The 12,392-nt window shown below is 39.2% G+C and overlaps 1 protein-coding gene across 5 annotated transcripts in view; it reads left to right on the top strand.

The window, feature by feature from the left end:
- RECQL (RecQ like helicase) overlaps nt 1-3,902 on the top strand; it is a 47,781-nt gene extending 43,879 nt beyond the window's left edge. For 4 of the 5 annotated variants that reach the window (XM_011236962.3, XM_034644673.1, XM_034644674.1 and 1 more), the window contains 3 exons: nt 1,849-2,068; nt 2,385-2,514; nt 3,035-3,178. In XM_011236962.3, the coding sequence (XP_011235264.1) occupies nt 1,849-2,068; nt 2,385-2,514; nt 3,035-3,178 (494 nt within the window). Of the gene's footprint in view, nt 1-1,848; nt 2,069-2,384; nt 2,515-3,034 lie in introns of all 5 variants that reach the window. The other variant, XM_034644672.1, reaches the window with a different exon arrangement.
- The last annotated feature ends 8,490 nt before the right edge of the window (nt 3,903-12,392 follow it).

Genomic DNA, 12,392 nt, shown 5'->3' with positions numbered 1-12,392 from the left:
GTGGGTGTAAATTGGGGTATTCTGGCATGCACAGAAGGTGCCCTGGTGGGGGCAGCTAGAGCTGTGGTGGGTTGCTTGCTGGGGAGGTCCTTGGGTGCTTTGTGCAAGGGACAACCTGACAGGTCAGCTGTAGTTGAAAGGGTGTAGGCTGGGGCATTCATAGAGCTCTTTGCACAGATGGTGCCATGAAAGGACACCTGAAGTGAGTGCAAGCCAGGTTGACCAGGCAGGGCAGCTGGGGGGTTCCCTAGAAAGCTGTCTGAAGCCAAAGGGGTGCAGGCCTAGAGTGTTCTGAGGTGCTTTGTGCCTGCCTCAGTGTAGTGAGAGAGTTGGAGCTGTAGTGAGCACTGACCAGGGCTGTCCTGGTGTGCACCACCATGGGGCTGCCTTGGTGGGACAGCTGCGACTGGTGTGGGTTGGGGGCTCAGAGTTCACTGAGTGGTAGGCTGGTTCGGGCGCCTGGACCCACTCCCATCTGTGCTGTCAAGGTGGTGGGGGAACATAAATTGTGGCACTTACTGGACCCTCCAATTCAGAGATAGTTAGCAGGGTTCAAGGGCTATTTCCTTTATATTCTGGTGGTTCTTGTAAGCCGTGGGTTTTATTTTCTGTGGCCCAGCGTAGATGAATCTGCTCCTGGTACCTCATTACTATCCTCTGCACTGCAGTTTGCCGCATCAGGGGTGGGGGCACCCTTTGTTACCACGTCTCAGTCTCTCAGTGTTCTCTAGGTGGTCTGTCTTGTTGTACAGAAGCTGGTCAGTCAGCCCTCAGTTCTTCTTCAGGAGGAAGTGCCTATAAATAGGTGTAGATTTGGTGTGTGCCCGTGGAGGGGAGTTCAGCATCTTCCTGTGTCACCATCTTGGACTAGAACGGTCCCTAGTTCATCGTTCTTTAAACTCAACAGGCTAATATATATAGCTAAGACTACATGGGGGCAATATTAGACCCCAAAATGGGTTAAGCAAGCTGTGAATAGCATTTTCTAGATTCAGAAGTAACAACTCACAAGTTTTAAAGTAAAGGTAAATAAAAGGAAAAGTGCTGTGTAGAAGTATGAATCTTACATTGCTATATTATGGGCATGTTAAATTTTTAAGAAGTGAAGAAAATTTTAAATTCTGAATACTAATGCTATTATAAGAAAAGGCTAGTCACTGATTGGGAAGAGAAATTTAATGCAGAGGAGAGATTATGGTCAATCATTTCTGATCTAGATAATGGCTAACCACTCAGACACTAATTTAGCAGTGTTCTGGTGCTGTATTTTCACTTTTTTCATCCTGTGTGTTGTGTCTGAAGAGTTGGACTAACCAGTTCTCTCCCAATTTTGATGTCTTGGGTGAAGGTCACTATATATAACTTTGCAGCTAGAGAAACTTGTATGAGTTTATTATACTGCATTATACTGACCACATTAACAGGAGTCTGATGTATATAATCAGGGTGCTAGAATCAATAATTAGGAATCTGACCAGGACATTACTGTCTCTAAATCAGAGTACGGAGGAAGCCATAGTTTTCATAATGTTGTTTAATGAGCACAGATCAGGTAAATATGAAAAACAGACTGATTCTCTTATAAATCTCTCTCAGTCATGTCTGGAAGACACTCTGGTTCCTAGAGCACACCTAGAGGACTTCTGGTAACCAGCTTATTGTCTTTACATTACTGTAAATTCAATAATGGCTTACAGAGACTCTTAGTTTAGTGATAGACTTAAGGAACAGCCTAGTTCTAATGCAGAAAAACCAGTTTAGGGTGGCTGATGCTGACTCATTTTAAACCCCTTCGACTAGCCTGTGCTTGCGGTAGTTTCTAAATCCCAGTTGCCTGTCTCATTATAGCATGTGAAAGAAAGAATGTAGCAGCACACTGCAGAGATCTAATCAAGATCCTGAAGCAGGCAGAGGACCTGAATGAAAAGCTCACACCACTGAAACTCATTGATTCTTGGATGGGAAGGGGTGCAGCAAAATTGAGAGTGGCAGGTGTCGCTCCTCCTAAGCTTCCTCGTGAAGACCTGGAGAAGATGATTGCACACCTTCTTCTACAGCAGTATCTTAAGTATATACAAATCCATTTCTTGTCCTTTGGTGTTGTCTTTATGATTGTTTCTCAAAACTGCAAAGGAACCAGTTTTCCAGTTGTTTCATGTACAACTTTTAAATGCCATATAAAATTTACCTAATACACCACAACTTTAACTGAATGCTGCATGTCAAAAAAATGCAATTTATAGAAAGTATTTGTTTTGTGCAAGTTTCATTCCCAATTAGTGTATTAAAATTATTGCATTTATGGTTAATTTTTTACAAATTTCAGGGTTTTTTTTATCATTTCTGAAAACCTTTCTGATTGTTGGCCTTTTTATCTTCCACAGAGAAGACTACAGTTTTACAGCTTATGCTACCATTTCATATTTGAAAATAGGACCTAAAGCTAATCTTCTGAACAACGAGGCACATGTCATTACCATGCAAGTAAAGAAGACCACACAGAGCTGTTTGAGGGTACCTGGCTATTAATTTTTATATACTGAAGAAACACATTAGAGCTTATGGAATGCTGTTAATGAGTACTGTCCTGGGCCCAGGGGAACACAAGAGGAGATAAGCAGTTTTCTTCTTAGAATCTGAGCATGGAAGAGAGAAAATATACCTTTGCTCTCTGTAGAGATATTAACTAATAATTTAAACTAGTCTACCTTTTAACATAGACTAGAATTTCCAACCTTTTAGAAGGTGAAAAATCCGTTTTAGTGTTGTCTAATTTGCAGTGCACCCTGCCCTCACAACATTGGTTGTGGATCAACACTGGTTGAGAAGTCAGCCTGTGCAGCAGAGGTCGAGAACCAGTGACTCTCACACACTACATACTCTCAAGCCTGCAAAAGCAGGCCACGTACCACTGTGTCTCTGACGTATCCCTTCAGGATAGGGCTCATATGAAGGACGAGTGGGATTATTAATCTGAAAAGAAAATGGAACAGCTGAGTTTTGACCAGAATGTTTGCTTTTTTTTAATTTGTAGATTGAATCATCTCAAACTTGTCATTCTGAAGGAGGTGATAAAAAAAGGGAAGAAAAAAATTCAGGTAACTTCCAGAAGTCTGCAAACATGCTTCAGCAATCTAAGAATACAGGGACTAAGAAAAGAAAAATTGATGATGCGTGAGTGTTTCTAAATTTTCCAAGAAGACAGTTTATGCATGTATACATTATTATTTTGTAGTTAAAAGTTTAAGACAATTTTATTAGTATTTTATACATATGGAACTTACTTCTGAAGTATTGAAGACTTGAAAATTTAAGATCATGAATTATATAAATTTACAGTATGAAAGGGAAAAATAATTTTAATGTAAAACATGTAAGAATGATTCACATATCTATCTTAAGTCCTTTATCTCTTGACATACTTTTTGATAGCAGTGTTATCATATGGAATATTTTACATAGGCGTATCACAGAAAGGGAGTGATTTCAGCTCATAAGAGCTGTAGAATCTAAATGTAAAAGGAATAAGGTATCAATATAAATGATAATAGCAAGAAAGCTATTGCTATATCTCTAAATCAAAACAATAAGCCTCTTGAAACCATAACCCTCTCTGATATTTCCTAATCAAAGAATGAGTCTGGCATACCAGACCAAGTTGTTGGCTAAGTAGATAACAGCCTAGCTAAATCTGCTCCAAGGCCAAATCAGGAGTAACTTAAATCCTTACTTTTTTCCAGCAGAAAACTGACCACTAATGTAAATGTAACTATAAATTATTTGATCTTTGCAATTTTATTTATATTAAAACTTTCCCACTGAAATCATTATCACTTCTGTATTCTTAACTTCATTAAATCAGTGCATTTACTTTATTGTGACTTTCGTGTGTTTGGAACTTCATTTGGATTAAAAAAGGCATTTTAAGAACTACATAATCTTCTAAATCAATATTTGGATCTAGCCCATCTTCTTCATATGATGAAAGAGCCATCTGATTTAAAATTAAGTTTTCAAATGTTTCTTCTAAATCAGTTTCACCAATTAAGGCAGCTCCCATCATTCACCCATCTGCATGACGACTTTGACTTATTCTTGTCCTTTGGTACGTCTCAGCATTAACTCGTGATCTGAACCTTAGCCCTGTGCATTGTATTTTCCCAGCAATACAACCTCTATACAGAGATGATGAAGTTATTCTAGTGAGTACCAAAAAGGAAACACGATATGCACTTACACTGTGTTATTCTAGAATGGCTAGCACAAAAATCTATTCACAATATTTTACAGCTAAAAGTGTCAGTGGACAGGGTCACAAAGAAAACATCTGAGTGACACTGCATTTATTGTACAGATGACCCTGCCACACAATCTCTGTGATCAGTGAAAGTATCTAGTGAATTAAATATGTAGGATCTGGACTACATTAGCCTAGAGTCGTGACTTAAAGATTTAATAAGGAACTGAGTTAGATCTTTCACGAGCAAAGTAATCTCCTTAAACCTTATGTATGTGTGTTCCTCCTCACCAGTAAATTATGAAGAAAAGACTTGCCTCGGAGTAACGTAAAGAGGAGTAAATCATATGAATGACAAAGCACCTGGTTCATTCTTGAGTAGATAGGTATTAGTTCCCCTCACAAAGCAAGAATGCATCTCAAATAGATGCAGAAATGCACCAACAGGGAACAAATCTAAAGAGATTTTTTTCCCCCTTAACTATAAAATAGTATAGCAGGAAGGTAGGTAATGATTAGGAATTAAGACCAGCAATACAAGGTTTGATTTGCAAGAACTAGGAAATTGGTGATTTTTATCTAAAATGATGAAAACTGTGTAAATTCTTATTCAATGAGAAAATCAGATAATTAGTTACAAGACTAACAAGCAGAAAAAGTCACTAATTTGCTTATCTAGAATCTTACCTATAGTTTAAAAATTTTGTTACATGTGCAAAAAGTTCAAAGCTGAAGTTCATGTCAGTAGATTCCCCTAAGCTAGCTGCAGCCATGCACTTCGCTGCATACCATCCCATCTGTCTAGCCTGGGTCCACAGCCTCATCTGAAAGAAAGAATGTCATGAGATAAAATTTTTCATTGTTCTTACTTTAACAATGCCTTACAGAAGTCCTTAAAGGGGTTCAATGTTGACACTCCTTGAGATTGGCGCGAACTAGAGGACTGGTTGCCGTCACCAATCCACACTAACCGAACTTGATTTGCTATTTGATAATTCTATCCAAATTATTGCCTTTAAAATTAAAGGATGATACCAAATCTATATGTTTCAATAAACTATTACAAATAACTAAAACATTTCAGGGTATACCAGGTAAGAATACTACTAATTAGCCAGTCTCATTGTCAGCATAAGTAGAGATGACAAATTATCACTGAAAAATTCATTCCTTTTCCTAATCCTTAGTTTTTTGTGCTAGATAATTAAGGCTTCCCATGCAGTTAAACCTTGATGGTCAGGCAGAGCGATATAATAGATGATGTCAGCCTCAGGAAGTCTTATCTAATTTCAGCAACCAGTGCTGGGAATTCATTTTATTTTTTATTTTATTTTTTTAAAGATTTTTTTTGTTTGAGAGAGAAAGAGGGAGTGAGAGAGCTCAGGCAGGGGGAGCAACAGGCAGAGGGAGAGGGAGAAGTAGGCTCCCCGCTGACCAGGGAGCCCTATGTGGGGCTTGATCCCAGAACCCTGCTGGGATCATGACCTGAGCCGAAGGCAGATGCTTAACCGACTGAGCCACCCAGGCACCCCTGGGAATATGTTTTAAATTCTTTTCTTACAACATTACTAATTTCTCCTCTACTGTATTTATATTGTATTTCTACAAAGTTTTGGGAATCCCTGATAGAAGACTTGCCTTGGGAGCCAAGAGATTTAAGTACCAACCCTTGTACATATTTAACTTTTTATTTTTATTAGCTGAGACTTGATTTCTTTACCTGAAGCATAAATGTACACCATCTATTCCATGGCTACTGAGAGAATTAAATAAGCTAACCTACACCCCTGTGTGCACCTTATTCCCCTGTCTGTAACTAATGTTCTTTTGTGTGCAAAAATACCACCACAATCATGGATGTGATTTTCAAGCATTTCTGGTAGAAGTGATATATTTTTTTGAGAGAGAGAGAGAGAGAGAGAGTGTGAGCAGGGAGGGGCAGAGGGAGAGGGAGAGGGAGAGAATCCTAAGCAGGTTCAACACCCAGTGCAGAGCCTGACATGGGGCCAGATCCCCGGACCCTGAGATCATGACCTGAGCTGTGAAACAAGCATCAGATGCTTAACCGACTTAGCCACCCAGGCGTCCCGATAATTTTTTTCTTAATTCAGTCTCCTGTGTATAAACAAGATCGGTTTGATGAAGTGAAAGGGAGTCTGTGGGAAGGAAGCAGAGCAAATTGAGCACAACACTAGAGAACGGCTAGTGGAGGCGGCCTGCAGTTACACCGCTGGACCGTTGTTAATGTCTACCAGCCTCAGAGGCCCTCCAGTTTGGGTCCTGGATCATGTAAAACTAATTACGGTACTTATTTATTGCTCCTACAAATCAAGACACAAGGTCTGTTAGATTCACTGAGAACAAGAGACACCTGTTTATTTTTGGATATTGCCTATAGCAGAGTATGACACCTACTGAAGATATAATTTACCGTACAAGGTTTCAAATGTGAAAAAAAACAAAAAAACAAAACCATAAACTCCCAATTCCTAATTGAGGGTTGATGACAGGCCATGGAAGTGACAGAGAATGATTGAGGGAGAAAACTGAAAACAAGCTAGCACTTTAGAACAGGCCGAAAGCACTCTTCCTGTGACTGTTGTCTCTGTCCGTAAAAACACCAAGTTCTGAAGGTGCCCTTAGAATGGATCTAGCTCTTCTGCTACTTCACACTCCGCAGTTGAGCTGAAGGAGTAAAAGCTCTCCCTGTGGAGCTGGTCTTTCACCGACCGTCGCCTGGTTCTTCTGTCTGTAACGTCTACCTGGGTCTCTACTCCTCCTAAGACCACCTCGCCTGTGGCCCCGTTCTGAGTATCTTCCTCAAGGATTTCTGCTCCACCGTGAGGAGGCAGCAGCACCTGAGGGCAGGAGGACGTGGACATCCAGCTGGACGGAGCTGTTCGGCTGAGGAAGGCTGTTCACTACAGGAAATTTTTTCAGTCAAATTCCCACATTCATCATTCAGGGGTCATCATTCATCTATACAGTTTATACCTCAGACTGTTATTTATTCATCTAAAGCTGCGCCGTCCAGTCTGGTAGCCACTGGACCCATGGAGCTATTTAAACTTAAATGTAAATAAAATTAAAATTCAGTTCCTCAGTCACATTCAGCACATTTTAAGTCAGTACAGACACGTAGCTGGTGACTACCTGACTGGACATTGCAGACATATAGAACATTCTGTCATCACAAAGTTCCACTGGACAGTGCTGGTAAGTATTTGAATGAAAAAGTCATAGCCCCATAATTCTTTTTAAATTACAAGACATCCCAGTGTGTTCTATCACTATAAGATAACTTACCAAAGGGGAACATTCTTTTTTTAAAATGTCACAAAAAACTCTAGGATAGCTTCCTACTTAAGTGGGAAAACCAGAAATTTGGATTTGCAGGACGTGGTGCAGACGTCACCCGCGGCGTAGACATCAGGGAGAGACATGTGCATGTGAGCGTCCACCTTCAGGCCGCCGTCTTCTCCTAGAGCAAACTAAACAGGGTTCCTGATAAGCATACGTGGGAAGAAAAAGGGAAAGATGCCTTTTGTTCTAAAGTGAAAGAACAGTTCACATTTTTACACCTAGGTATACTGATCTTCAGTGAGAGTAAAAAACGGCTGCAAAGTTTAGACAATTCAGCTGAATTTCCAGGGAATCAGAACCCTACTAGGACAGACCAACCAACTAAAAAATTCTTAGACTTTCAACATCAAGAACACTCAGTGACTACCCCACTCGTAATTACAATATTCCTCAGTTTTCTGAGCTTCAAATGCTAAAAGGCAGAAAATACAAGATAGTTTCTCTAAAAGAATCATTAGTAAGATTTCATAGGTGTCCGTCTCATCAACCTTTAGACAAATGAACTGCATTATGTCCCATTTATGAGGACACTGATGCTGGGACGTGTACTGCTTAAGGACTTTGGGCAGTACGAAATACCGCAAATCAAACATGACCGTAGACTAAACTGTCTTCAGCTTCCTTAAGTTACAATTTTACACTAAGACAATGAACAGTTAAAAATGATCATAGCAGGACAAAAAATTTCACCTTACATTGTTGCCACAGACAAAAGGTTCTATATTTGGTGTTAACTCTTGCAGCACTGACGATGAACTCACAGCCATTTTTCTTCTCATTAGTCAGTTCTACGTATGTATACTGCTTAAAAAAACAAACCAAAAAACCCTTTATTTTCAAATGTAATCACCACCGGCTGTCTGAAGAGTTATGTGATAATGCCTAGAACAAAGAAAGAAGGCAGGAGAGGACTTTAAAACAACGCTCCTTAAGGGGCACCGGGCCTGCTCAGTTAATAGAGCATGTGACTTTTTTTTTTTTTTAAGATTTTATTTATTCATTTGACAGACAGCCAGCGAGAGAGGGAACACAAGCAGGGGGAGTGGGAGAGGAAGAAGCAGGCTCCTAGCGGAGCAGGGAGCCCAATGCGGGGCTCAATCCCAGGATCCTGGGATCATGGCCTGAGCTGAAGGCAGACGCTTAAGGACTGAGCCACCCAGGCGCCCCAGAGCATGCGACTCTCGATCTTGTTGTGAATTCCAGCTCTGGGTTAGCTGTAGAGTTTACTTTAAAACAACAACAACACGTGCACCATGCATACGTGCCCTCCTTACTACCCATCACCAGCCTATCCCATTCCCCCACCCCCTCCCCTCTGAAGCCCTCAGTTTGTTTCTCAGAGTCCATAGTCTCTCATGCTTCATTCCCCCTTCTGTTTACCCCCCATAGAAATAGAACTTCGAACAAAGTAAATTGATAATCACTTTATAAATTATTTCTTTAAAAATACTAATATATTGGGGTGCCTGGGTGGCGCAGTCGTTAAGTGTCTACCTTCGGCTCAGGGCATGATCCCTGGGATCGAGCCCCACATCAGTCTTCTCCGCTAGGAGCCTACTTCTTCCTCTCCCACTCCCCCTGCTTGTGTTCCCTTTCTCACTGGCTGTCTCTCTGTCAAATAAATAAAATCTTAAAAAAAAATACTAATATATTATACTCCACTGAGAGTTTAGTCCAAAGAGATAACTCACTTTTCAATGTTTTCCCCTTACTACTCATATTCAAACTCTAACACTACTTTTTCCTATCAAAAAATTCAAAAAGAGTGGAATATTTCATATGCTAGTTCAGCTGAGTGTATTTCTTCAAATGGTGGTAGTAGTGTGGAATAGGGATTAGATCTGTTTCTTAATCCCAAATTTACAGATTTTCAATCTGTTTGATTTGGGGAAGTCACTTCACCTCTGAGAGCATAAAGGTTTTTTTAGTTTATATTTGTTTTGATCTGCAAGATACTCTGATTGACTCACAGAGTTGTGGTGGTCATAGCACCGTTGAGTCCCATGTACAGTTATTAGGAAACTTGAAGACTAAGTAATGAAAATGAAATGACTTATATTATTAAGTAATGGTTTCATTTTTACTTTTTATGTTTAAATTTCATATGGAAATCTAAAGTTTTTTTAATATAGGAAGACTAAGTTTTCTTCCTTTTAAATTAGTGGTTACTGTATTTTTTCTTTTTATTACTAACGTTTATCAATTGTGACTGATTATAATGGTCTCTGGGAAAAGGCAAGGACTTTTTCTTAGAAATTCTAAATTCTTCCTGAAGGTAGATTTTCTTTGCTTCACACACAGTCGCAATGTGAATCTTATGAGAAAACTAAAAGAAATGCTGGTCACCATAACACATCCCCCCCAAATTACAATACACTTGTAGAAACATATAGAAGAAGTAATTCTTACAATATAAATGGAAACACACTGGATGCCCGAAAATACGTCTCTCAATTTCTGTGCGTGAAGGGAGTAAGCAGAAATCCATTCAGAACTTCAGAGAACAGCTAGCTGCCCTGGCAGGGTATGCTTTTAAGTATTAGCCTCAGTGATAATTACAAATAGAGTTGTTAAAAAATTACAACTGCTAGAGACTATAAAAGCCTCTTGAGGACAGGTCCATGCCGACTTACTGTTATATCCAGAACCTCAGGAAAGTGCCAAGTACAAAGGAGATAATGTTTACTGAACCAAACTGCTGAATTCTCAGGTTAAAAATACTATTAATCTTTGGATCTGATGATGCAGGAAGAAACGATTTTGTATAATTTCTATCCAAAAATTAGATATGCCATGAAGCCAGCTCCCGTCCAAACTACCCAAGTCTGAAAAGAAATCACACACAGTAATAAGGACTCCATGTATGCTTCTTACAGTATTTATCATAGCCTTTTAACTATTTAAAAACAAATATCTAATAAATAAAATGAGTAAAAGCAAGCCATCTGCTTATCCAATTACGGTGTTAAATGCATATTTTATCTAGAATTCATCTAATAATCTCTGAAATATTATAATGCATGTGAAGTGACCTTTGAGGAAAGATTAATTTAAAATAGGACAGCTAGGGGCGCCTGGGTGGCACAGCGGTTAAAGCGTCTGCCTTCGGCTCAGGGCGTGATCCTGGCGTTATGGGATTGAGCCCCACGTCAGGCTCCTCCACTATGAGCCTGCTTCTTCCTCTCCCACTCCCCCTGCTTGTGTTCCCTCTCTCTCTGGCTGTCTCTATCTCTGTCGAATAAATAAATAAAATCTTAAAAAAAAAAATAGGACAGCTATATTCACTGTAGTCCGGGTCTGGAAATCTGTCTGCCTAGGGAACTAAAAAGAAGGGCGCGAGTCAGTTTCAGATGAATGAAATACTCACTTATCTGTGGTAAGGAATCGGGCCAAGTGCCATTGGTCCTGTCTGTCCTAGCACTTCGGATTTTAAGTAAAATGACCTACCATTGTCTGACTTACTTGTAATCAGTCTTTAATGAATGGTTTAAGAATTTAAAATTGCATCTTAGGTGTAATTAGGATATGAACACATACCTCTTTTGAACCTTTAAGACTTAAGCCTTCATGCCAATCAGGTCCCAAGGCACTGCCCATATTACCAACACTAGCTTTGGTTTATGTTTCCTTTTTCCTTCCTGAAGAGATAAACTCAATTCAAAATTCAAATGATCTAAAAACTGCCAGGCAGAGAAGTGTACTTGTGTTCTCAAGTTTTTAGTAATCTTATGATTCCTATGCTTATACAGTGTGACTAAACTAAATTATGTGTTTTGATCATTTTATTCATTTTAATAATCTATGATATAGTTATAAAATGGATCTTTCAATCAAGTGTTGATTGTATTACGATGTGTTTTTGGACCTTATATACATGGTTAATATGAAAGGTACAATCTATCTGATAAAGGGTTGATATCCAAAATATACAAAGTACTCATACAACTCAGTAACCAAAATAAAAATGGGCAGAGGACCTGACAGACATTTTCCCAAAGACATAGAGACGGCAACAAACACATGAAAAGATGCTCAACATCACTAATTAGAGAACTGCAAATCAGATCCACAATGAGGTACCACCTTACACCTGTCGGAATGTCTAGAATCAAAAAGACAAGAAATAACAAGTGTTGGTGAGAGTGTGGAGAAACCAGATCCCTTGTGCACTGTTGATAAGAACACAAACTGGTACAGCCACTGTGAAAAACACTATAGAGATTCCTCAAAAAATTATTAGAATTACCATATGACTAGTAACTCCACTAATGAATATTTACCCAAAGAATAAAAACACTAATTCATTAAGATGATATGCACCCCTATGTTAACTGTAGCGTTATTTATAACAGGCAAGCTATGGAAGCAATCCAAATGTCCATCCATAGATGAATAAAGAAGATGTGGTATATATGTGTACGGTGTGTGTGTGTGTGTGTGTGTGTGTGTGTGTACTATTATTCAGCCATAAAAAAGAAAGGGATCTCGCCATTTGCAACAATATGGATGTTATTATGCTATGTGAATTTAATTCAGAGAAAGACAAGTACCATATGGTTTCACTCATGCGTGGAATTTAAGAAACTAAATAAATAAAAAAGAGACAAAACAAAAACCAGATTCTTAAATTCAGAGAACTGGTGGTAGCCAGAGGGGAGGTGGGTAAGAAGTATGAACCTCCAGTTATAAATAAGTCATGGGGCTGTAAAATACAGCACAGGAAATACAGGCAATAGTACAATAAGTTTGTATAGTGACGGAGGGTGACTAAACCTACTGAGGTGACCGTGTC

Source organism: Ailuropoda melanoleuca, chromosome 16, assembly GCF_002007445.2.
Source record: "Ailuropoda melanoleuca isolate Jingjing chromosome 16, ASM200744v2, whole genome shotgun sequence".
Taxonomy (NCBI): Eukaryota; Metazoa; Chordata; class Mammalia; order Carnivora; family Ursidae; genus Ailuropoda; species Ailuropoda melanoleuca.
The sequence above is the reverse complement of the archived record's forward strand: the minus strand, read 5'-3'. Positions and strand labels throughout refer to the sequence as shown.